The sequence below is a fragment of the Gracilinanus agilis genome, chromosome 2, assembly GCF_016433145.1.
Source record: "Gracilinanus agilis isolate LMUSP501 chromosome 2, AgileGrace, whole genome shotgun sequence".
Taxonomy (NCBI): Eukaryota; Metazoa; Chordata; class Mammalia; order Didelphimorphia; family Didelphidae; genus Gracilinanus; species Gracilinanus agilis.
In genome coordinates, this window is record NC_058131.1 from 195290567 (window position 1) to 195318463 (window position 27897).

The following is a 27897-nucleotide window of genomic DNA, read 5'->3' on the forward strand; positions in this document are numbered from 1 at the left end:
AAGAATGCACGGACTTTGAACACAGACCCTGAGCGCAGGCACGAGTGCGGGCTTGGACACAAGCGCAGATATGGATCCTGAGCACAGGCAAGGACTCGCATCTTGAGCTCAGGCGCAGACTTTGAGTGGGGATCCAGTACAGAGGGGTGCATGACTGTGGAAGCAGCACCCTGAGACTGTTAAAGGAGCCTCAGGCAGAGGAACAAGCAAGGGGACCACCTAGAGGCTTTACCCTGAGAACAACTAGACCTGAGTCCTCAGGAGCCTAAAGAGCGCAGATAGACCCTGAATGTGAGGATAAAACTGAGAGGGCACAGGGCTAACAATGGCAAGCCAGACAAGAACCCCAAAAGAGAAAGATCATCAAGAAGAAATCTGTAACACTCGACAACTTTTACACAGATAAAATCCAGACAACAGAGCAAACAGCAGAGGAGAACAAACAAGTAATCATATCCAAACCTTCCCAAAATAATGAAAACTGGCCACAAGCTACTGAAGAGTTCAAATCTGAGATGATGAGAACGATGGAAGAGATTTGGCGAGAGAAGTGGGAAATAGCTCAAAAGGAAATTAACAGGTTAGAAGACAGAAACTCCCAATTGGAGAAAGATGCCCCAAAATCAAACGAAATGGAAAGCAAATTGGAAACCAAAATCTGGCAAGAAAATAACAGTTTAAAAGGCAGAATTTCACAATTAGAAAGTGAGGCAAGTCAATTGAAGACCAGAAATGACCAGGTTGAAAAGGAAAACCAAAAGATTATAGCCAAAAACCAGTGCCTAAAGGCTAGAATTGAGAAATTAGAAGCTAATGATCTCTCAAGACAGCAAGAGCAAATAAAACAAAGTCAAAAGACTGATAAAATAGAAGGAAACATGAAATATCTCAATGAGAAAGTGACAGACCAAGAAAACAGGCTAGAAGAGACAATCTGAGAATCATTGGTCTTCCTGAAAAAGCAGAAATTAATAGAAATTTGGACTCCATACTAAAAGAAATTATTCAGCAAAATTGCCCTGAAGTTCTACAACAAGAGGGCAATATAGACATTGAAATGATCCGTAGATCACCCTCTACACTAGACCCAGAAAAGACAACTCCCAGGAATATAACAGCCAAATTCAAGAGCTTCCAAGTAAAAGAAAAACATTTTACAAGAAGCCAGGAAGAGACAATTCAGATATCAAGGAGCACCAATCAGGATCACACAGGATCTGGCAGCCTCCATGCTAAAAGACCGCAAGGCTTGGAATATGCTATTCAGAAAGGCAAGAGAACTGGGTCTACAACCGAGGATCACCTACCCATCAAAACTGACTATATACTTCCAGGGGAAAGTTTGGGCATTCAAAAAGATAGAAGATTTCCAAGTATTTGCATAGAAAAGACCAGGACTAAATGGAAAGTTCGATATCCAACCATAAAAATCAAGAGAAACATGAAAAGGTAAATAAGAAACAGAGGGGAAAGAAAGAAAACTTGTATTTTTTTAAATTTGCTTCTTTAAGGGCTTTGATATGATCTAATTATTTGTATTCCTATGTGGAGAAATGTTATGTATAATTTTCTGTAAGGAACTCTATTCACTATTATAGTGTTAACTATAATAGTAATTAGAAGAATTATTCATATGGAGAGGCTGGAATACTAAATGGTCTAAGATGATATGGGGGTGGGAAAGAGGTGGGAGAAAAGTAGAGGATACCAAGAGAAAATTGAATGAATAAGAAAAATAGGATATTCTATTACATACAAAGAGGGCATTGGAAAAGGAAGGGATGAATACTATTATAAGAAGGAGAGGAAGAGAGCATTAAGAGGTAATATTTAAACCTTACTCTCAGTGTAATTAACACTGAGAGGGAAGAGTAGCTTTATCCATTGGGATATAAAACTCTATCTAACCCTACTGAGAAAGTTAGAAGGGATAAACCAAGGGCAGCAGGGGAGTGGGGAGGTCAAAAAAGGGAGGGGAGAAGAAGGGGGAGGGAATTCATTAGGCCTTAAAAATAAAAAGAGGGAAATAATAAGGGAGGGGGTAGAAAGGGAAGTTAATCAAGGGAGGGGACAAGGGTTACTGGTATAAAGCAAACCACTGGTTTAAAAGGAAATAGTATAAGAAGAAGGGGTAGAACTAGGAGAGGATGTCAAAATGTTGGGGAATATACAACTGATTATTATAACTCTGAATGTGAATGGGATGAACTCGCCCATAAAAAGGAAGGAAATAGCAGAGTGGATTAGAAACCAAAATCCTACCACATGTTGTCTACAAGAAACACATATGAGGTCGGTAGACATACACAGGTTTAAGGAAAAGGGCTTGAGCAAAATCCTTTGGGCCTCAAATGAGAAAAAGAAGGCAGGAGTGGCAATTATGATTTCTGACAAAGCCAAAGTAAAAATAGATATGATTAAAAAAGACAGGGAAGGTCATTACATCCTGATTAAAGGCAGTATAGACAATGAGGAAATAACACTGATCAATATGTGCACCAAATGGCATAGCAACCAGATTTGTAAAGGAGAAACTGGCAGATCTCAAGAAGGAAATAGATAGTAAAACCATACTAGTGGGAGATCTAAATATTCCTCTTTCAGATTTAGATAAATCAAACCGAAAAATAAATAAGAAAGAGGTAAGAGAGATGAATGAAGTCCTAGAAAAATTAGATTTAATAGATATGTGGAAAAAATAAATAGGAACAAAAAGGAATACACCTTCTTTTCAGCTGCACATGGTACATTCACAAAGATTGACCATGTAATAGGGCCTAGAAACATTGCAAACAAATGCAAGAGAGCAGAAATAATAAATGTAACCTTCTCAGATCATAATGCAATAAAAATAATAATTAGTGAGGGCACCTGGACAGGCAAAGCAAAAACTAATTGGAAATTAAATAATGATTCTCCAAAACCAGCTAGTCAAAGAAGAAATCATAGAAACAATCAACAATTTCACTGAAGAGAATGATAATGATGAGACATCCTACCAAACTCTGTGGGATGCAGCCAAGGCAATACTCGGGGGGAAATTTATATCCTTGAGTGCATATATTAACAAATTAGGGAGGGCAGAGATCAATGAATTGTGCACGCAACTTAAAAAATTAGAAAGCTGGCAAATTAAAATCCCCAGATGAAAACTAAATTAGAAATGCTAAAAATCAAGGGAGAAATTAATAAAATTGGAAGTAAAAGAACTATTGAATTAATAAATAAGACTAGAAGCTGGTATTTTGAAAAAAATAGACAAAGTACTGGTCAATCTAATAAAAAAAGGAAAGAAGGAAACAAATTGACAGTATCAAAGCTGAAAAGGGAGACCTCACCTCTAATGAAGGGGAAATTAAGGCAATCATTACAAACTATTTTGCCCAATTATATGGCAATGAATACAGCAATCTAGGAGATATGGATGAATATTTACAAAAATACAAATTGCCTAGATTAACAGCAAAAGAAATAGAATACCTAAATAATCCCATATCAGAAAAAGAAATTGAACAAGCCATCAAAGAACTCCCTAAGAAAAAATTGCCAGGGCCTGATGGATTCACAAGTGAATTCTATCAGACATTCAAAGAGCAACTAATCCCAATACTATACAAATTATTTGATATGATAAGCAAAGAAGGAGTCCTACCAAATTCCTTTTATGACACAAATATGGTACTGATTCCAAAGCCAGGGAGACCAAAAACAGAGAAAGAAAACTACAGACCAATATCCCTAATGAACATAGATGCAAAAATCTTAAATAGAATACTAGCAAAGAGACTCCAGCAAGTAATTAAGAAAATCATTCACCACGATCAGGTGGGATTTATACCAGGAATGCAAGGTTGGTCCAACATTAGGAAAACCATCCACATAATTGACCATATCAACAGTCTAAGAAACAAAAATCACATGATTATCTCAATAGATGCTGAAAAAGCCTTTGACAAAATACAGCATCCATTCCTATTGAAAACACTGAAAAGTATAGGAATAGAAGGACCTTTCCTAAAAATAATAAACAGTATATACCTAAAACGATCAACAAGCATCATATGCAATGGGGATAAATTAGAAGCCTTTCCAATAAGATCAGGAGTGAAACAAGGATGCCTATTATCACCTCTATTATTTAACATTGTACTAGAAACACTAGCAGTAGCAATTAGAAAGAAAAAGAAATTGAAGGTATCAAAATAGGCAAGGAGGAGACTAAGCTATCACTCTTTGCAGATGATATGATGGTCTACTTAAAAAATCCTAGAGAATCAACTAAGAAGCTTGTAGAAATAATCAACAACTTTAGCAAAGTTGCAGGAGACAAAATAAATGCACATAAATCATTAGCATTTCTAAACATTTCCAACACATTAGAGCAGCAAGAGGTAGAAAGAGAAACACCATTTAAAATCATCCTAGACAATATAAAATTCTTAGGAATATATCTACCAAAACAAACACAGGAATTATACAAAAACAACTACAAAACACTTTCCAAACAATTAAAACTAGATCTAAAAAATTGGAAAAACATTGATTGCTCATAGGTAGGAGGAGCTAACATAATAAAAATGACCATTCTACCCAAATTAATTTACCTATTTAGTGCCATACCTATCAAACTACCAAAAAACTTCTTTATTGAACTAGGAAAAACTATAACAAAGTTCATCTGGAATAACAAAAGATCAAGAATATCAAGGGAAATAATGAAAAAAAATGTGAAGGAAGGGGGCCTAGTAGTACCAGATATTAAACTGTCCTACAAAGCAGCGGTCATCAAAATGGTATGATACTGGCTAAGAGACAGAAGGGAGGATCAGTGGAATAGACTTGGGGTAAGTGACATCAGCAAGACAGTGTATGATAAACCCAAAGAGCCCAACTTTTGGGACAAAAATCCACTATTTGACAAAAACTGTTGGGAAATTTGGAAAACAATATGGGAGAGATTAGGTTTAGATCAACATCTCATACCCTACACCAAGATAAATTCAGAATGGGTGAATGACTTGAATATAAAGAGGGAAAATATAAATAAGTTAAGTGAACATAGAATAGTTTACTTGTCAGATCTCTGGGAAAGGAAAGATTTTAAAACCAAGCAGGAGTTAGAGAAAATTACAAAATATAAAATAAATGATTTTAATTATATCAAACTAAAAAGCTTTTGTACAAACAAAAACAATGTAGCCAAAATCAGAAGGGAAACCACAAGTTGGGAAAAAATCTCCATAACAAAAAAACTCTGACAGGGGTCTAATTACTCAAATATACAAGGAGTTAAAGCAATTGTATAAAAAATCAAGCCATTCCCCAATTGATAAATGGGCAAGAGACATGAATAGTCAATTTTCAGGTATAGAAATCAGAAGTATCAATAAGCACATGAGAAAGTGTTCTAAATATCTAATAATTAGAGAGATACAAATCAAAAGAACTCTGAGGTATTACCTCACACCTAGCAGATTGGCTAAAATGAAAGAATAGGAGAGTAATAAATGTTGGAGGGGATGTGGCAAAACTGGGACATTGATGCATTGCTGGTGGAGTTGTGAACTGATCCAACCATTCTGGTTGGCAATTTGGAACTATGCTCAAAGGGCTCTAAAAGAATGCCTGCCCTTTGATCCAGCCATACCATTGTTGGGTGTGTACCCCAAAGAGATCATAGATAAACAGACTTGTATGAAAATATTTATAGCCGAGCTTTGTGTGGTGGCAAAAAACTGGAAATTGAGGGTATATCCTTCAATTGGGGAATGGCTGAACAAATTGTGGTATATGCTGGTGATGGAATACTATTGTGCTAAAAGGAATAATAAACTGGAGGAATTCCATGTGAACTGGAAAGCCTTCCAGGAATTGATGCAGAGCGAAAGGAGCAGAGCCAGAAGAACAATGTACACAGAGACCAATACACAGTGGTAAAATAGAATGTAATGAACTTCTGTACTTCCAGCAATGCAATGACTCAGGACAGTTCTGAGGGACTTATGGAAAAGAACACTACCCACATTTAGAGGAAGAACTACAGGGGTGGAAACAGAAGAACAACAACTGCTTGAACACATGGGTGGAGGCAGACATGATTGGCGATGTAGACCTGAAACTACCACACCAATGCATTTGGAAATAGGTCTTGATCAATGACACATGTTAAAACCAGTGGAAATACACATCAGCCATGGGTGGGGGAATAAGGGGGTGAAGAAGAAAGTAAGAGCATGAATTAAGTAACCATGTTAACTTTTCTAAAAAATAAATATTAATAAATGTTTAAAAAAAGACAATTAAGAGAGGCAGAGAAAAAGTGGGAAGAGAAATGAAAGTGATGCAGGAAGAAATGGGCCAATTGAAAAAGGAGAACCAAAAAGTGACAGAGGAAAATCAGATCATAAAAATCCGAATTGACCATCTAGAAACTAATGTTTTCATGAGAAATCAAGAAACAATAAAGCAGAATCAAAGGAATGAAAAAACAGAGATAAATATGATCTTATTGAAAAAAAACAACTAAAAATAGATCTAGGAAAGATAATTTGAGAATTATTAGACTACCTGAAAGTCATGATCAAGAAAAAACTATGGACATCATATTATGAGAAATTATCAAAGATAACTGCCAAGATCCTCTCAAACAAGAAAATGAAATTGAAATTGAAAGAATTCACAGATCACCTCAAGAAAGAAATCCTCAAATGACAACTTCCAGGAATGTAATATCTAAATTCAAGAGCTACCAAGCCAAGGAGAAAATACTTCAAACAGCCAGAAAGAAACCATTCAAACACCATGGAGATACAATCAGAATCACACAGGACCTAGCAGCTTCTAATTAAAGGATTGGAAGGCATTAAATATGATATTTAGGAAGGCAAAAGATTTGGGTTTACAACCCAGAGTGACCTATCCAGCAAAATTGAGTATATACTTTCAGAGGGAAAAAATGGTCATTCAATAAGATAGAAGACTTCCAAGCATTTCTGAGGAATAAGACAGACCTAAACAAAAAATCTTAAGTCCAAACATGAGACCCAAGAGAAGCCTAAAAAGATAAATAAGAAAGAAAAAAATTTAAGGGACTCATTAAAGTCAAATTGTTTATATGTCTGCATGGAAAGAGGATTTCTGTAATTCTCAAAAATTACTCTTAGTAGTAGTGAAGATAAAAGGAATTTACTCAGAAAGGGAGTGTGAAAGGTAAGCTGATTATTATGATATGATGTATATGTAATGTGATGATATGGGACAATATGTATGTATGATATGATATGTATGCATATGAATAATATGGAAAAAATCAATCAAGGGATGAAAGAGATTTGCACTGAGAGAAAAGGGAAGGGAGAGATAGAACGGGGTAAATTATATAACATTAAGAGGTATGAAAAAATCATTTCAGAGAGGGGAAGAGAAGGGTGGTGATGGGCAGTGCTTAAATTTTACTTTCAGTGTAACTGTCGCAGAGAGGGAAAAACAAAGTATAGAATTCTATCACTCTACAGAGAAGTAGAAGGGGAATAAGACAAAGGAAGCAGGAGGTAATTGAAGGGAGGGGGCAGTAGGGTGGTGACAAAAAGCAAAATACTGGTGAGGAGGAACTGAGTAAAAGGGAATAGAGTAGGATCTAAAGGAGATAATAGATGGAGGGTAATACATAGATAGTAATCAAAACACTGAATGTTAATGGGATGAACTCACCCATAAAACGGAATCGAGTAGCAGAGTATATTAAAAACCAGAATCCTACCATATGTTGTTTACAAGAAACACATTTGAGGCATAGTGACACACACAGATTCAAGGTAAAAGGCCAGAGCAGACTTTATTATGCATCATGTAAAGTAAAAGAAGCAGGAGTAGCAATCATGATACCGGACAAAGCCAACGAAGAAATTGATCTGATTAAAAGAGATAAGGAAGGAAATTATATTTTGCTAAAGGGTACTATAAACAATGAAGTAATATCATTAGTAAAACTTTATGCACCAAATGGTATAGCATCTAGATTTCTAAAGGAAAAATTAAAGGAGCTCAAGGAGGAAATAGATAGTAAGACCATAGTAGTGGGGAATTTCATCTTTCCTCTTACAAAAATAGTTAAATCGAATTGAAAAATAAATAAGAAAGAAGTAAGGAAAGTGAATGAAATGTTAGAAAAAATAGAGTTAATAGATATCTTGGAGAAAACTGAACAGAGATAAAAAGGAATATACCTTCTTCTCAGCAGTACATGGTGCATATACAAAGAGCACAGAAACACTGCAAACAAATGCAGAAAAACAGAAATAATAAATGTAACTTTTTCAGATCATAATGCAATAAAAGTTATAATTAACAAGGGCCCATGGAAAGGCAAATTTAAAATTAATCAGAAACTAAATAATCGAATTCTTCAAAACTGTTGGGTCAAAAAAGAAATCATAGAAACAATCATGGACTTCATTAAAGAGAATGACAATGAGGAGACAACATATAAAAACCTATGGGATATAGCCAAAGAAGTATTCAGGGGAAAATTTATATCTCTGAGTGCCTACAGCAGCAAAATAGAGAGGGATGAGATCAATGAATTGGGCTTACAACTTAAAAAAATCAGAAAAAGAAAAAATTAAAAGTCCCCAGATAAAAACTATATTGGAAATCCTAAAAATTAAAGGAGAAATTAATAAAATTGAAAGTAAAAGAACTGTTGAACTAATAAATAAGATGAGAAGCTGGTACTTTAAAAAAATAATTGTACTTGAAAATGTGAAAATATTGTACTAGAAATGCTAGCAGTAGCAATTAGAGAAGAAAAAGAAATTGGAGGGATTAAAGTAGGCATAAGGAAACTAAACTAACATTCTTTGCAGATGATATGATGGCATAGTTAAAGAATACTAGAAAATCAACTGAAAGATTAGTGGAAATAATTAACAACTTTAACAAAGTTGCAGGGTACAAGATAAACCCCACATAAATCATCAGCATTTCTGTATATTTCCAACAAGATTCAGCAGCCGGAGATAGAGAGACTCCATTAAAATCATATCTAGACATAGGTAGTATCAAACTACCAAAAAACTTTTTTATAGAATTAGACAAAATTATAACAAAGTTCATCTGGAAGAACAAAAGATCAAGAACATCAAGGAAACTAATGAAAAAAATGTGAAGTATAGAGGCCAAGCCGTACCAGACCTTAAACTGTACTATGAAGCAGTGGTCATCAAAACAATACTGGCTAAGAGACAGAAGGATGGACCAATGGAATAAACTAGGGGTAAATGACAGCAAGCTACTGTTCAATAAATCCAAACATCCCAGTTTGGGGGACATAAACTCATTATTTGTCAAAAACTTCTGGGAAAATTGGAAAAAAGTATGGGAAAAATTAGGTTTTGATCAGCATCTTATACCCTATAACAAGATAAATTCAAAATGGGCAAATGACTTAAATATGAAGAGTGAAATCATAAATAAATTAGGTGAACAAAGAATAGTATACCTGTCAGATCTGTGGGAAAGGAAGGAATTTAAGCCCAAGCAAGAGAGAGAATTTTACAAAATGTAAAATGAATGACTTTGATTATATGAAATTAAAAAGGTTTTGTACAAACAAAACCAATGCAACCAAAATTAAAAGAAAAGCATCAAACTGGGGGAAAAATTTATAACAATACTCTGACAAATAAATTTCCCATATATATAAGGAACTAAGTCATATTTACAAAAAATCAAGCCATTTCTCAGTCAACAAATTGTCAAGAGACATAAATAGGCAGTTTTCACATCAAGAAATTAAAACTATCAATAAGCACAGGAAAAACTCTCCTGATTAGAGAAATGCAAATTAAAACAGTATTGACATACCACCTCACATCTAGCAAACTGGCTAATATGGCAGCAAAGGAAAGTGATAAAGTGTTGGCGGGGATACGGAAAAATTGGGTCATGAATACACTGCTGATGGAGTTGTGAATTGATCCAACCCTTCTGGAGGCCAATTTGGAATTATATCCAAAGGGTTTTAAATGAATGCCTGCCCTCTGATCTAGCCATACCACTACTGAGTTTATACCCGAAAGAGATAATATGGGAAAATACTTGTACAAAAATATTTATAGCTGGGCTTTATTTGGTGGCAAAAAGTTGGAAAAGGAGGGAGTGTCTATTGATTGGGGAATGGCAGAGCAAATTGTGGTATCTGCTGGTGATGGAATACTATTGTGCTGAAAGGAATGATGAACTGGAGGAATTCCATGTGAACTGGAACAACCTCTAGGAATTGCTGCAGAGGGAAAAGAGCAGAACCAGGAGAACCATATACACAGAGATCGACACATTGTGGCACAATCGAATGTAACAGACTTTTCTACTAGCAGCAATGCAATGACCCAGGAGAATCCAGAGGAACTTATGAGAAAGAAAGCTACCCACATCCAGAGAAAGGATTGTGGGAACTGAAATGCATAAGAAAATCATATGGTCAATTACATAGTTTGATACAGGTATGATTAGGGTTTTGATGTTAAAAGATCACTCTACTGCAAATATGAATAATAAGGAAATAGATTTTGATTAATGATACATATATAACCTAGTGGAATTATTTGTCAGCTCCGGGAGGAGGGTGGGAAGAGGGGTGGGAAAAATAATCAATCATGTCACGATGGAAAAATATTCTACATACATTTTTAAAAAATGCATACCAAGAATCAGTAGATTTCCTGCCTCCTGCCCCAAGCTGGCAAACTAAATTTTAAGTCAGGGAAGTGAACTTATAGGACTAAATTTCACAGAATTGTCAGATGGAAACAATGTTATATTAGGATAATTGGGAGGGAGCATGCCATTGCTTTTAGAAATTTACCAATCTATAATTTATATTCTATGTATTTCTGGTAGATTAAAATTTGAGAAAGATTTTTCTATAAGGTTACCAAGATCTCTTTTGTTAGAATAATGTATCAAAATTAAAGAAAAAAAGTGTTAGAAGTTGGAAATAAGTAACCAGACTCTGAGGCCAAGCTGAATTTAATTTCAAGAAATGGTCCTTCACTTCAGAGTATCAGTGATCTGTGGAAACCCTTGGCCATTATTATTCCACTCTGTGACTTCTGGTGTCACCTTAAAATTGACTATGAATAAACATAAGGCACCAATTCACCATTAGACCAGCAAGTTGAAAGACCATGACTTATTATATTAAGCAGTCTCAGGCTAATTTGGCTGGCTTACTTTAGAAGCTACATAGTGCAACTGAATCTTTTGACAATGTGAATGAGTTTTTATCACTAGTTTCAACTAACATTCATAAGGGAAATAAAAATCCTCAGGGTAACTCATAAAATCATGTGAGTATAAAAAAAGAACATGAAAAGTGGTGGTAGTAGGTACAGAAATGACAAGCTATCACAAAGCAATGCAGATATGCCAAAACCAGATATGATTTCACCCACTTTCTCTCCTACTGTGAATATTATCCAGGAAAAATGCAACATGAGCACTGGAGAGAGCAATCATAAAGACATTAGAAGCTCACACTCTGTGCCATGTAAATAATGAGATTTTTAAAAAGGAGATTATAAGAGGAAATTAACTTGAAGAAGACATGAGAAGAACAACTCGGAGGTTAGGAGGGTGCAGTTGAAAGAATGCTGGACTTGGAGCTAAAAGACATGAGCTGGAATCCTAGCTTTGTTACCTACTGTTGATGGGATCTGGGTTAGTTTACTTTAATTCTCTGGGCCTCATATTCTTCACTGGATAATGAGGAAGTTGGTCTGGATGACCACTAAGGTCCCTTCAAATTTTAAAACTATGATTCTATGAATTCAATGGCTATCTAGTACAAAAACTACATGAAAGAGAGCACTATATCCAACACGTAGCCAGCCATAGCCATCCACCTTCTGCTTTAAGACTCTCACTAAAAGGAAGTCTAGGTGGCTCAGTGGATTGAAAGCCAGGCCTGGAGATGGGAGGTCCTGGGTTCAAATCTGACCTCAGATACTTCCTATGTGACCTGTACAAGTCACTTAACCCCTATTGCCTAGCTAGCTTGTACCACTCTTTTGTCTTGCAATCAATACATGGTGTTGATTCTAAAACTGAAGGTAAGCATTTAAAAAAAAAAGGAAGGAAGGAAGGAAGTCTACTACTACCAAAAGTGGCCTACCTCACTTTTGGACAGCTAGGTAGTTTTTCCTGACATTATGACATTACATAATCATTGTTCATAGCCCTCTGGGTTAAAAAAACCCAAGTCTAATGCCTCTCCCACACTGATAGCCCTTCAGAGACTTAGTTACTATTTTCCTCTTGAGTCTGTTATTCTCTGAGCTAAACAATTTCAACTGCTTTAATTAATCTTCATATGATATACTCAAGGCTTTTCAATATCCAATTGCCTGCTTTTATACTCTCCAGCTTATCACTGTCCTCTCTAAAACTATTCAGAACTGAAGATGATGCTCCAGGTGTAGTTTGACCAGAACAGGGTGGAGAGAGACTAATACCTCCTTATTCCTAAGGCTTAGGCTCTTTTAATGCAGCCCAATGTCAAATGAACTTTTCTGAAGCTACCAAATCTTTTTTTCAAGTTGTTATCCAATCATCTTGTACTTATTACATCTCATTAGATTTAGTCAATGTTTGAGCCCATCAGTGTAACCTTTGTGTCATCTATGAATCAGAGGAACATAGATAAAGATGCCTTTATTTAAATCATGATAAAATAAATCTCTCAAAATATAAAACAATATATAGCTGGGCATTAACTTTCTACAGCACTGAAAATGATTATCTGATCATTTTGAATTGGTTAATTGTACTTTAGTCTAAATCACATCTCTCCATATTTAACAAAAGAATAACACTGAGATACTTTATCAAATGCTTTGTTAACAACAATGCTATATTCACTAGTTTAATAATTGTCAAGAGAAATAATATTAGTTTGGCATGACTTTTTTTTGAGATAGATATATATGAATCTGAGATGTATACAAATCTACACACAAACATACATATGTGTATATACAAACATACTCCCATTCACCTATTGGTAATTCTTTACCCAAAGAATTTTAGTTCATGGGCTCCCACTTATCTGACCTCTGAACTGTTTCCAATCTGCTCTACAAAATCTAGAGTGCATGTGAAAATATGGCCAGCTATTTTTCTTCTATCACATAAAAATGTTCTCTTTCCCCCAAGATTCCCATCATTTCCACAACAACTAGTTCTTCCTGGTTGGTGAGAATTACTCAGAATTGAATTCCCCTTGTCAGTTCCTCCATCTTTGAAAGGATGAGATTATCATTAAGTAAAGTTGAGAAGTTATTAGTTCTTACAGCTATCTTTAAGCAAAATCTACGGCCACTAGCCTTCATGTGGCAGCTGATAAATGGCATAAGAATAAATCTATGAGCCTAGAGAAGAAAATTTTATTCATTTGGAAAATGTGTGGGAAAACCTACCTACCTATGTTCTTAGTTTTTCCTGTTCTTCCTAGGCTATGTCATTTCAAAAATTCTGCTGGTATATATACATTTTGTTCATGCATTTTATTTTGCTTTATTTCTCTGTTGTGTTAGTAGAAAGAGCTCTAGGAGATGACTGGATAATTGAAGTCCCTCTCTCTTATGATGCCTCTGAAACAATGATCTATTTCCAGAACTCTGTCTATTTTCTCTTTGTGTGAAGGTGCTCTGTGGTACCACTGCTCAGATAAAACTGCTTCTGTTCTTCTGTTTTTCCCTCCATTGATATTCATATCAATACTTTCCATCATACATACTTTCTTTAGCATATAGGCTTTCTTAGATGAATAAATCTTAAAATATATAATGCCATACCACTTTTGACCTCCTTTTCCCTATCCTATTTCTTCTGAGAAAGGCACTACAGAGCCAGATTTTAGTTATGGGCCAAATCCCACCATGTTTCAATGAAAACTGAGATCAACTTTGCTTCTTTCAGTTCAAACCTTAAATTTTTGCTTAAGCAAACAAATGTTTACTTACAATCAGAGCGGTATTATGAATTTCATCTATGAACATCTTTTCTCAGGTCACTTCACAAAGTCACTTCAGAAACTGAGATAAAAATTTATTCTTTTTCTGACATTCTTTTTTTTCCTGGTATGAATTTACTAATTCATACAAGCAGAGGTTTGTATCCTCAAATTGAGGGAATTGCATATATATTCTCTTATACATTTCCCCAAATTACAACTATTTGCAGCATTAATTGTGGCAAATTGGGGTTGTAGAGTTCAGGTATAATGCATATTCTCCCTCTTGGGGTGAGGCTGGGATCCTAAACCAACGATCTAGAGAAAAGATGTTGAGACCACAAAGAGGGAAGGGAAAAGTTTCTGACTGATCAGTGGTAAACGAATAGAAGAATAGAAGAAGTAATTTTATTTCCTTTTTTTTTAAACCCTTAACGTCTGTATATTGGCTCCTAGGTGGAAGAGTGGTAAGGGTCGGAAATGGGAGTCAAGTGACTTGCCCAGGGTCACACAGCTGGGAAGTGTCTGAGGCCAGATTTGAACCTAGGACCTCCCGTCTTTAGGGCTGACTCTCAATCCACTGAGCTACCTAGCTGCCCCTTTATTTCCTTTTTTAAGAGGATTATTAAACAGGGTACATGAGGAATGCTAAATATTTAGTTTACTTAGATTTTAGTGAAGTGATCATATATCTTATGCTATTCTTTGGGGAAATGAGGTCCAGATGATGATACACTAAAATTGCTCTGGTACTTAACAAATGACCAAACTCAAAGAATAGTCATTTATAGTTTTATATCAATCTGGAAGGAAGTTTCCAAGGTAATACCCTAGGAAATTGCTTCTGCTGAGCCACCTACCATTTTTATCAAGGACCTGAATAAAGAAGCTTTCATGGCATTCTTTATAAAATTTTCAATTGACAGAAAGCTAAAAGGGACAGTTAAGAAACTATATATCAGAGTAAGAACCTAAAATAATTGATAGGTTAGAACATCAGGTTGAATCTAATAAGATGATTTCTGGTGGGCAATAATGCAAGTCTTGGACTTGGGGTAAAGAAATCAGCTTCAGAATTTCAAGATATGGGAGAAATAGCTTAGACAGCAGTTTTTCTGAAAAAGATCAAGAGATTTTAGGGGTTTGTCAGTTCAGTATGTTAGCAGTATATGATATGGCAACCCAAAATTTTATTTGATTTTGAGCTCCAATAAAAGAGAGCTCAGTTCCAGGAATAAGGAGGTGACAGTTTCTCAGGACACTGTAGTACTGTGCTCAGGGAGGACACTGATAAGCTTATTAGTATGTAATATGAAAATGGGTTGATAATTAAGGATGCTCTTTTAGCACTATAAAGCGAAGGATTTTGAGAATAATTATATATATTCAAGTACACAAAACATTTGCAAATGGAGAAGGCATTAGTCTTGTTCTCTTTGGCCCCAGATGGCAAAATAGAGAATAACGGATGTAAATTTAAAAAAAGGCAAATTTAGGGTTGAGGTTAAAAAACCAAAATCTTTCTAACAGTTAGAGCTATCTTAGAGTGACATGGCTAACCTGGGATTTGTGGGAAGACAATGTACAGATTTTGGATGAATGCAAACAGAGGTTAACTGTAGTATGTTGGCTACATTATAACACAGATTCCTTTTGGGCATGGATGGACTAGGGCTTATTCAACTCTAAAACTGTGATTCTGGTTCAAAAAAAATCAATTGATCAAGTACAGGATGAGGATAGAACACTAAGTGGTAGTTCATGTTACAGAAATATAAGGTTTTAGTAAATTGTGAATTCAACAAGTTAGTAATGAGACATGACAAACAAACAAATAAAAAACCTTATTATCATCTTAGTCTATATTATTTTAAGGATGGGCCTAGAATGAAGAAGTTCAAAGTCTAAATGCTATTTTTTCATAATCAGAATATGTTGAATTCTGGATACATTTTATTTTATTTATTTTTTAATTTAAAAAAATTGATTAAAGATAATTTTTCCATGGTTACATGATTTATGTTCTTTCCCTCCTCTCCTCCCAACTCCCTTGTGTAGCCAATGGGCAATTCCACTGGGCTTTACATTTGTCAGTGACTGGATATATTTTAAAGAGGAATAATGAAAGAACACTAGAATTGAGGAATAATAGAAAGAACACTGGATTTGAAGTCAGGACTCAGATCCAAACCATTACTAACTATTTAGTCTTAAATTTCTTCATCATCAAAAAGAAGGGGAGATCTACATGGTTTTTGCAGTTCCTCCTACTTCTCAGTTTATATAATCTTATGATCCTAGTAAGAAAGTTGATAAATTAGAAAAAATTTAGAGAATGAAAATGATGATTTGAGGACTAGAAGCCAAACAATATGGGGATTAGTTGAAGGAACTAGGGACATTTAATGGAAGAGCAGACAGCTTGAGGGCAATGAGAACATGATAATTTTCTTCTGAATATTTGCAGATAGTCACAGGGAATAGGGATTAGATTTGTTTTGCTTGGTCTCAGAAGTATGAAGTTAAAAATTAAGGAAGATTTAAACTTGATGTCATGAAAAACTTCCTAGTAACTGAAAATTTCCAAAAGGGAAATGGGCTGCTGCCGACATGTTGAGTCTTCTACCACGGGAAGTCTTCAAATGGAGGTTAAATGACTTTTCATCAGGGATGTTTTAAGGGGAGATTCTTGGTTAAGAGTGTGAGACCCTTCCAGGATATGAAAAAGAGAAAATGTTTAATGTGTCTTTTAGAGCAATAGGGAGAATAATGGAGCCTTTGGGAAGGAAGGTACTTTAACAGTAAAATGCAGAGGACCCATCAATCAGGCTGGTAGACAAGCTAGCAGCCTTGATTGGGCAGGAAGCCAACAGAAGAAAAGGACCAAAATACTCTAGGGAGCTTTTTAGAATCATGAATCTCAGAAGGAGAAGGATTTCAGGTCAGCTGGTCCATAGTAGGTACTAAATAAATGTTTGGTAACTGAACAGAAAGGGATAGAACATCAAAGTTATCTTATTTGCCAACTCTGCATCAAAAAACTAGTTTAGCATAATTGTTTAGAAGCAACAAATATAGTGGATCTAAACTGACTCCCAGATAGGAGGGGGAAAGAAACAGTTTAAGGGCTAGATGGGCCACAAACTAAGTAATAAAGGATTATTGGTAGTACATTGTGCTTCTTGAAATGTCTTAAAAAGTTACTCCTTTATAAGGTAAATTAATTTACCTCCTATTCACTAAGGGCTCAGGCTCATTGGATCATTGACATTCCTGCTAGACTTTTAGGAAGAACCAGTAAAATATTAAAGGTTTCTTTTTTTGAATTTATCTTAAACTTTTAAAATTATCACTGATAAGAACAAGTATTGTTTCAAAATAGGAGAACTACCATTTACTGATTTTTAGGATACATGTAGGCATTAACATATCAAATCTGTGACTATAATATTAGAGCAAATTATAGAATTACAGGATCAAATATCATAGATTTAAATCGAGAAGCCACTTTAGATGCCATCGAGTTCAACCCTCTCATTTTAAAAAGTAAGAAACTGATGTCCAAAGAAGTTCAGTGACCTCCTCAAAGTTACAACAGTGGGTAGGGTTTGAACCTAGGCCCTTTGATTTTCAATTCAGCAGCTTTCACACTGTACCATGGTGCCTTTCAAAGTATTTACAGAGCATTTTGTTAATTACTGGTATAATTAAGTATATATTGTAGGAAAAAATCCAAACACATAAATACCTTGTTCATTTGAAGATTTTGAAGCTGTTGTTGCCAGTTAAGGATAGTTTCTAACCTGCAAATCCATATATTGATATTTCCAACTAAAACAGATTTTCCTACTCCCCTAATAAGAATACAAAGTGTAGAACTTAGATCCTGAAGAAGATCTTTGATAAGGCGAGGATTTTGTTGGTCATCCAGAACTAGAAAAAAATAAAGGCAGTATTAGACTTGGTGCTGAAATTAGACATCAATTAAAATTTTAGCAGGTTATACTACCAATCTGAAGAGGAATTATCTCCAAGATAATATCACAGGAGAATAAAATATAATAGTTTTCATGATTGCTTAATAGAAACTTTTTTTGAGGGTGATATATAGTTAAGGGGGGAATTTTTTAAAAAAGGAAGGCAATAATTATTTCAATATGCTAGTTAATAGTGACTTTAACATTATGAATACAGAGATATAACATTTAAGTGTCAAGTATACTTTTATCCATAGATTTCTGCATATATGCACTTTTAAACATATTTACATGGACATACATACATATGTACAAACTAGTTACCTAACACAAAATTAAAAACAAATTTCTAAAAGGCAATTCAGTTTTGCTAATTAATGACTACTAATTAATCCCAGAAGTATCTGCTACCTGAAAAACAAATATCTGGATTTTCTAATGCATAAATTAAAAAATTAAGAGAGCTGATAATTTTTCCTTGTTAGGGCATTAGATAAATAAGAGTAAGGAGCTATCCAAAAGAGGTAAAATGTCTTCAAAATTTAGGAAATAAGTTATCTTTCAGATTAACAGCATGCCACTTTGCATGTTTAATACAAATGCCATAAATAAAAGAATAACATAAAAAGTTTGTGTAAAATTTCTGTCTAATACAACTATAATTTTTAATATCTGATACAAGTAGAATGTCTATTTAAAAATTGTATCACAGAAAACAGCTAATAATTATGACTCCAAACACCAATATACTAATTATTCTTACCCTTTTGAACGATTTTGTCCAAAATGTTGAAGTAATTTTTTTGTGCTACTCCACTTAATGAAGTTAACTGTGATTTTGCAATTAGCTGTAAGAGCTTTAAAAGAGAAAGAAAATAAGATGTAAAGCTATTCACTGTAAAGCTATTCAATAAAGAAATACAAAGTATAAAATGATGAATTATGCATTTATAAAATGCTAATATGTTGTTATAGCATTTAAATGTTAGGTTAACAAAATACTTAATTTATGACAAAGTAGCTTTGTGTATAATGTTTACTAGTCAGTGGGATGTATAATATAAAAAAGAATATCTCTGAATAGTAAAAAGCTTCTAATCCATACGAATTGAGAAGACCTGTGTTCAAAATCTGACTTACTAGCTTTGTGACCTTGGTAGGTTAATTTCTTTATCTTAGTCTAGATTGACTCATACATATATAAAACTGAAGGAGTTTAATAGATCTAGGGTTATTAACTTATTTTTTAAATTTTTGGTCATGGATCCATTTGGCAGCCTTGTAGAAACCTCGGAATATGTAAGGAAATGCAAAATTTAAATTATAGAATAGCTAAAAATAAAGTGTAATTTTTTTCTTCATTCCAGTTAATGGACTTCCTGAAATATATCTATGGACCTCAGGTGAAGTATTCCTGAACTAGGTGGTCTCTAAAGACCATTCTATTTTGACAATCAATGAGTTTATCAATCATGAGAATATGGATTGGGAAAGGTGGTAAGAGAAAGGAATAAAAGATAAAGGAAAATGTGATGTGTGGCAGAGTGAAAATAGAAGATTTTGCTGGAGTACAAGGGAAAGAATGTTCAGGGGTTGGACTTTAAGAGTTCTGAGAGAGGCTTGTGAGGGGGTTGAACTGCCAGCCCTTGGAGGAGAACTTTGGGAGCAGAGAGAGAGTTCACAGCTTCTAGACTTTGGTCTCCTCAGATCCTGCTTAGGATTGTCTTGTATACTCTTTTGGTTCCTGAGATATTCCTGCCAGCATTTTCCTGATTTGAGTGACTTCTATTTGAAATACTTGGAAGAGAGAAACCCAGCTTGACTGACCTGAACTGTTATAGTACCTCCAGAGGCTTAGCCTACATCTTGGTGATCAGGACTTTTTGGTCACCAAACCCTTGATCCAGCTAACTAGTTCTGCTACCTTTACCAAAAACTGATTTGGAGAGGCCAACCCCTGAACATTCTTTCCCTTGCACTCCAGCAAAATCTTCTATTTTCACTCTGCCACATATCACATTTTCCTTTATCTTTTATTCCTTTCTCTCAGTGGGGGGTTTGGCCTTTGAAGCTTTTCAACACTAGGGAGAGCTATCTAAAATAAAGTGGTAGGCAAAGACAACACAAACTCCAAGCTCTCCCTCCCTTGATGACTGCTTACCAATTGGTTAACACTGTAGCTTCTAAAACTGAATTATTGCTACTATCCTTTTGTAAAGTCAAAATGCCATCTTTCCTCCTTCTTTGAAATGAAGTGAATATTGCTTACTATTGATTGCTCTTTAGATGGGAAGCTTACTAGACCAGTTAGCCCTCAATGTACTTGTTATATTATTGACTATGCTAAAACTCCTGACCCCATTACTTGGACAATCAATGTCCTTTTGATATGAAATCTTTATCCATTTCCCCCCTGGAAAACAGATGTAAAATACTGAATTAAGCTTCCCTATGAAGTTGGAGTTATCTATCAAAAGGACTTTGCATTTTTCATGCTTCATAACGTCCACTTAAAGAACTTAAGCTCATCCCTTACCCATCTTTTCTGAAGAATTTTCTGGAGAATTAACTTATAAACATTTATCAAGGGCTTACTATGTTCCAGGTACTGGACTAAGTGGTGGGGATACAAAAAAGGCAATGATAGTCTTTGCCCTCAAGTAGCTTACAATCTAATGGTAGAGAAAATATGCAAGAATATATATTCAAAGCAAGATATATGCAGTACAGGATAAATAGCAAATAATTAACAGAAGGAAGACAATAGAATTAAGAGAGATTTAGAGAAAGCTTCCAGTAAAACAATACTTTAGTTGAGACTAAAATGAAGTCAGGGAGTAAACAAAGTAGAAGAGGGAGAATGTCTCAGGCATAAGAGACAGAAAATTCCAGAGAATCATTTGTAACCTATTTTGTAAAGACTTACACCAAATATCAAACTATGTTCTTTTTCTCCTCCCTCACATATTTTATTCTTCTATGTTAGTGACTTAGAGCATCAAAAATCAAACATACAAACCTTATCTTCCTTTAGTTTCAACATTGTGTATTGGTTCCTAGGCAGAAGAGAAGTAAGGGCTATGCAATGGAGATTAAGTGACTTGCCCAGTGTTACACAATTGGGAAGTGTAAGGTCACATCTGAACCCAGAACCTCCTGTTTCTGAGCTTAGCTACTGATAGCTTTGCTTTCTTCTGAAACCTGCTTATAATTTAGTCAATTTATTATTATTTTTTCTAAGTATTTTTCCTTACATTATATTATACTTACATTGTGAAATTTATTGGCATATAATTGATCAAAGTGATTACTAATAATTGCTTTAATTTTATCTTCATTGGTGGTATATTTATCCTTTTCATCTTTAATGCTAGAAATTTGATTTTCTTCTCTTTTTAAAAAATCATATTTTGGTTTATAGTTTATCTATTTTGTTATTTTTTAAAAAACAAATTTCTAGATTTATTTATTAACAATTTTTTAAACATTCAATTTTATTGACTTCACCTTTGTTTTTAGATTAAACATCTAATGTGATGTTTAGTGGAGGATTTTTTTATTTTTATTCTTTTTCTAGTTTCAAAAATTACATTCCCAGTTCATTGATCTGATTTTTTTCTATTTTATTAGTATAAGAATTTAGAGATATAAATCTTTTTCTAATTACTGCTTTTGCTGTATCTAATAGATTTTGGTATGTTGTCTCATTATTATCATTCTCTTCAATGAAATGATTTATTATTTCTATGATTTGTTCTTTTACTACTCATTCTTTAAATTAAGCTATTTAGTCTCTATAATTAGTTTTTATTTTTTGTTTCCAAGTTCCCTTACCATATACAATGTTAATTCCATTATGCTCTGAAAAGGATGCATTTAATATTTTTTCTACATTTAACTATAATTTTTTGTGCCCTAATATATGGTTAATTTTTGTAAAGGTAACATGTACCCCTGAGAAGAAGGTATACTCTTTTCTGTTTCCATTCAATTCTTTAAAAATAACTGTCATATTTAACTTATCTAAGATTCTATTAATGTCTTTGACTTATTTCTTATTTTTGTTAGATTTATCTAGATCTGACAGGGGAAAATTGAAGTTCCTCAATAATTTTTTTGTTATCTATTTCTATCCATAACTAATTTGGTTTTTCTTTTTAAAATCTGGATGCTATAAATTTGGGACATATAGGTGTAATATTAATAATGCTTCATTATCTATGATACATTTTAACATCATACAGTTTCCCTATTTATCGCTTATATTTATTTTAGCTTTAACTTCTTCAGGGATCACAATTGCTATCCCTGCTTTCTTTGTATCAGCTGAGGGAGTATATTTTGCTCCAGCTCTTTAATTTTGTTCTATGTATGTCTCTCCATTTTTAAGTGTATTTCTTGTAAACAGCATATTGTTGGGTTTTTGTTTTTGATCTATCCTGCTGTTTTCTTTTTATGGGTGAATTCATCACACTCACATTCAATGTCATAATTTCTAGTTGGTTAGTACTGTCCATTCTGTTTTTCATTTTTGTCCCCTTCCTCTCCTTTTGCCATATCTCTCCTCAGACATCCAATTTCTTCTGTCCACTACCAATTCATTCCCCTTCTTAGAACCCTTCCCTTATTATCTCCCTTTGCCACCCTAATTCTAAATCAGCCCACCCTTCTAAATATCCCTCTCATCCTTACCCTCTTACCTTACTCTTATTCTATACTCCCAACAAAAGTATTTTCCTTATCTCTGCTTCCCTCTCCTATTTCTTGATATGAGTTTGATTTTAAAAAACCCTCCTCTCTTATTCTGTTTCTCCCCTATCTCCTCACCTTGCCCCCCCTCCAGTTTCTAAGTATGTACTCCCTTCTAAATATCCCTTCCTTTTCTTATTCCCCTTTTCTCTTTTCCTCTTTTCTCCAAATAAAAAAATCCTCCTTCTCCTAATGCCTTATTCCCTTAAGGAGATCCTTAGTCCCTCCCTTATCCTTTCTCTCTTCCCTCCGGTTTCTCTGTACATTAAGAAGACTTTTAACCTTCAGTTGTGTATGTTGTTCCCTCTTTAACAAGATCTGATGAGAGGGTTCTAGTACTACCAGCTCTCTACTCCTTCTTTCCCTTCTCTGGGACAATTTTTCCATTCATTCCTCTTATATGAGATAATTGTTTACTTTTACCTCTTCCTGCTCTCTTTTATTATTATTTTTAGCTCATTCCATTATATTTAACTCAACCTCAAGTCTTCTATCTATATGTGCTCTTTCAATACCCACATAATGATGTTATTCTTAAGGATTATAGATGATATTTTCCTATATTTGAAATAAAGTTTGACTTTTTGAGTCATTTATAAATTGATCTTTCATATTTACCTTATTATATTTCTTATGGTCCAAATTTTCTATTAAGTTGTTTTTTTCCCCCAAGAATTGAAACTTTTAATTCATTAAATATTATTTCTTTCCCCTTGTAAAATTACACTCAGCTTTGCTACGTATGTTATTCTTGGTTGTAAACTCAATTCCTTTGCTCTCTGAAATATTGTTTTTCCATGGTCTTTGTTCTTTTAATGTTGAAGCTATTAAGTCCTATACTATTCTGACTGAAGCTTCAGAGAATTTTTTTTCTTGTTGCTTATAGTATTTTCTCTTTAACCTGGGAACTTTGGAATTTCCAAAAAATGTTCCTTTTCATCTTGGCATTTCTTTGTGGTGGTGATTGAGGAATTCCACCAATTTCTATTTACTCTTTAGTTCTAGAATTTCTGAGAAGTTTTACTTGATTGTTTCTTAGAGTTTAAGGATCTGCTGTTTAAACTGTTTTTTTGATCAGAACTTTTTGGGAGTTGTTTGTGCAACTTTTAAATTTAATGTAATCAAATGTATCCTATGACTCTCCATCTTTTATTTGGTTGTGAGTTCTACCTTATTTTGCATTTAGCACTTTATGTTTAAAACATGTAACCATTTTGAGCCTATACTGCAATAAAGTGTGAGATAATTGGTTTATGCCTAGTTTTTGTCAGACTGCTTTTCAGTTTTCTTAGCAGGCTCTTTCAGATGGTGAATTCTTGACCCAATTGTTTGGAACTTTGAGTTTCTCTATTGCTAGGTTATTATGGACATTTACTCCTATATATTGTCAGCCTAATCTATTCTACTGATCAACTACTGTATTTCTTTTCTAAAATCAGACTGCTTTGAAATGCTGCTTTATAAAATGGTTTGAAATCTGAAACTGCTAGGACAACTTCCTTTACCTCCCACCTCTGATTGCTTTGATATTCTTGACTTTTTCTTTTTCCAGATGAATTTTGTTATTACTTTTTCTAGTTCCATAAATAATTCTTTGGTAGTTTTTTTTAAACCCTTGTACTTCGGTGTATTGTCTCATAGGTAGAAGATTGGTAAGGGTAGGCAATGGGGGTCAAGTGACTTGCCCAGGGTCACACAGCTGGGAAGTGGCCGAGGCCGGGTTTGAACCTAGGACCTACTGCCTCTAGGCCTGACTCTCACTCCACTGAGCTACCCAGCTGCCCCCTAGTTTTGTTTTTATGGAACTAGAAAAATTGATTTAGGTAATATTGTCATTTTTATTATATTGGCTAAGAATACCTAGGAGCAATGAATATTTCTCTAATTTATTTAATATTTTCTCTAACATTTATTTATCTAATTTACTAGGTGATATTGTTATTTTTATCATATTAATTTAGACTATGCATGAACAATTAATATCTTTTTTTAGATATGTCTTTATTTGTATGAAAAGAGTTTTGTGATTTTGTTATATAATTTCTATATGTGTCTTGGCAGGTGGACTCCCAAGTATTTTTCACTGTATTTATTATAAATGGAATTTCTCTTTCTAACTTTTATTCCTGGGCTTTATTGGTAATATAAAAATATGCAGATGATTTCTGTGGATTTACTTTTATCCTGTAACTTGCCAAATTTGTAACATTATATTATCTGCAAAAATGAAAAAACGATTACTTTTCCCTCACTGTATATTCTTATTCTTCAGATTTCTTATTCTTATCTTCCTGCTATAGCTAACATTTATAATATAATTTTTTTTTTTAATTTTAAACCCTTAACTTCTGTGTATTGACTTATAGGTAGAAGAGTGGTAAGGGTAGGCAATGGGGGTCAAGTGACTTGCCCAGGGTCACACAGCTGGGAAGTGTCTGAGGCCGGATTTGAACCTAGGACCTCCCGTCTCTAGGCCTGGCTCTCAATCCACTGAGCTACCCAGCTGCCCCCTTATAATATAATTTTGAATAATAATCATAATAATGGGCATCCTAGCTTTACCCTATATCTTACTGTAAAAGTCTTCTATTCTATCCCTATCTCAGCTAAATGCATCTTAATGGTTTTAATTACTGTTTATCATTTTAATAAAAGTTCCATTTATTCCAGTGTTTTTAGTGGTTTTAATAGGAATGGATGATATATATTTTGTCAAAAGTTTTGTCTGCATCTATGGGTATGAACCATCTGTTTCTTATTATTTTTGTTATTATGGTTGATTATGCATATAGTTTTCCTAACACTGAACTAGCTCTAGATTCCAAGTATAAATCCCAACTAGTTTTTTATAGCAGTAACTTTCTTGCTAGAATTTTATTCAAAAATTTTCCATCAGTTTTCATTAGGGGAAAATGGCCTATAGTTTTCTTTGTTTTTGTTCTCCTTGGTTTAGGTATCAGAACATATTTGTGTCACAGAATTTGGTAGGATTTCCTTATCTATTTTAAAAAAAAATTACATATTATTAGAATTCTTTAAATATATGGTGGTATTCATTTTTAAAACCATCTGATAACTTATGGCTTATTTAATTTCTTTAAGATAGGGTATCTGTAAATATCCATTTCACTTAGATTGTCAGTTTTATTTGCATCAATATTCATTAGGGAAATGGCTTATAGTTTTCTGTTCTCTTTGGTTTAGGTATTAAGTGCATATTTGTATCATAGAAGGAATTTGGTAGGATTCTTTACCCATTTTTTCAATATAATTCATATAGTACTGTAATTAGTTGTTCTCTTAATGTTTGGGAGAACTTGTTTAAATATCCATCTGATCCTGAGGATTTTTTCTCTCAAGAGTTTATTCATGGTTTGTTCTTTTTCTGAGAGTTATTTAAGCCACTTAAGATTTTTCAAGAGTCACATGGTTTTAACCTGTGCTTTGGGAATAAAACTGGCAACTGTTTAAAAAATAGATTGGAGAGGGAAAAGTCTGGAATCAGAGAGACTAGAAGTAAAGAAGCCAATTAGGAGGTTAATGTCATGGTTCAGGTGAGAAATGATGATGGCTTAATCCAGGATGGTGGCTTTTTGAGGATTAAGAAGGGGGGAAATGGAGGTAGTGGTTGTCCTTCTTACTCAAAGAGGATGAAAATGACATCACTGAGAGATATTTTGACTTGTTCATAAATTTATAATTTTTTTCAACTCTACTGAAGTTAATTAGCTTGTCAAGTTATCATGATAAAAGGTTCCTCTTAATTCAGAACTTCTCAATTTAAAAAGTCCAAGGAATGGGGGCAGCTGGGTAGCTCAGTGGATTGAGAGTCAGGCCTAGAGACAGGAGGTCCTAGGTTCAAATCTGGCCTCACACACTTCCCAGCTGTGTGACTCTGGGCAAGTCACTTGACCCCCATTGCCTACCCTTACCACTCTTCCACCAAGGAGCCAAAACACAGAAGTTAAGGGTTAAAAAGAAAAGTCCATGGAAAACCTGGAAAAGAGTAAAGTGGTCATCTTCTAATATGAATTTTAAAAGCTATTAACTGCTAGTAAAAGGGGAAGAATTTACTGATCCTATGGAATAGAAAGCTCCAAATTCCTACAAATATTTTTCCAAGGAGGAAAGGAAGCAACTACTCTCTCTGAAGATAAGAAATAATTTAACCCATAAGAGAAATAAGTTAGGAAATGAATCAGAAAGTATTTTCAATAAATAAAGGCTATTAAATATTGGGATGGTTATCAAGGGATTGAATGAATCAAAAATGTACTGGATACTTGCTTTCTAAGGACCTGAACAAGTGTTTTGGAATTTTATTATGTGGGTATCCTTTTTATGGTTGCAGATTGCAACCTCACAAAACTTCAGTTCATGATTTCAAGAGTTGTAGCAGGGACTGCTATTGAGTCTCCCTCAAATGAGCTAGTTTATAGTCTTTCTCAAGACCTATGTTAAAAATCTTTTGTATTGGTAGGACCTACTATATCTTGCATTGTTTGTTTTTGCAAAAGCATTTCCAATGGAGGAGGGGAGAAAATATTCTTAGGAATAATGTAGGTCCCCCAAAATGAGGCAAGGAGTTGGGGGGAATCTCCTGTCACTAAAGGACTAGAAAATGAATCTTCCAGTCATGAACAAAATAGAATCTTTATATTTTTTAAATTAAGAAATAATTCATAATAGATTTTAAAAAATTAAAGAAATCATGTCAGCACAGTGACTTCCAAAAACACAAGGTATAGTCTTACCAGAAAGAGAAGAAATAAAGACCCAGGAAATAATGGGTAGGGAATGAGTGGTCTAGCAAAGAAGATTTTAAAAGTAGAGGGGTAAGGGGAGAAACTGGAAAAAGCATTGAAATGACATCCAATGGAGAACCTAAAGGAATAAACTAACTCATTGTAGATAGCCCCAGTACAAATATTTATGTCATATTTATAAATGGAGAAATATATTTATTTACTTGGCTATGCAGGTCAACTGAGAATATGAATTACATCTAGCCATATAAATAAATTATTCTTTGAATAGGCTAGGAGATGTTAAGAGTTTTGACCATTTGACAAGTTTTATAAATATTTATGTTACTTTGTTATAAAGGAAATCATATTGCCAATATGTTTTTAATTTCAACTATCTCAAAAAGTTTCTTGA

General features: G+C 34.1%; 1 protein-coding gene across 3 annotated transcripts in view; it reads right to left on the reverse strand.

Annotated features, from left to right (window-relative positions):
* Window positions 1–27897, reverse strand: part of FBXO25 (F-box protein 25) — a 127955-nt gene that overhangs the window by 22738 nt on the left and 77320 nt on the right. For all 3 annotated transcript variants that reach the window (XM_044663612.1, XM_044663610.1, XM_044663611.1), the window contains exons 6-7: window positions 18752–18845; window positions 17760–17944 (exon numbers count right to left, since the gene is read on the reverse strand). In XM_044663612.1, the coding sequence (XP_044519547.1) occupies window positions 17760–17944; window positions 18752–18845 (279 nt within the window). The remainder of the gene's footprint in view (window positions 1–17759; window positions 17945–18751; window positions 18846–27897) is intronic.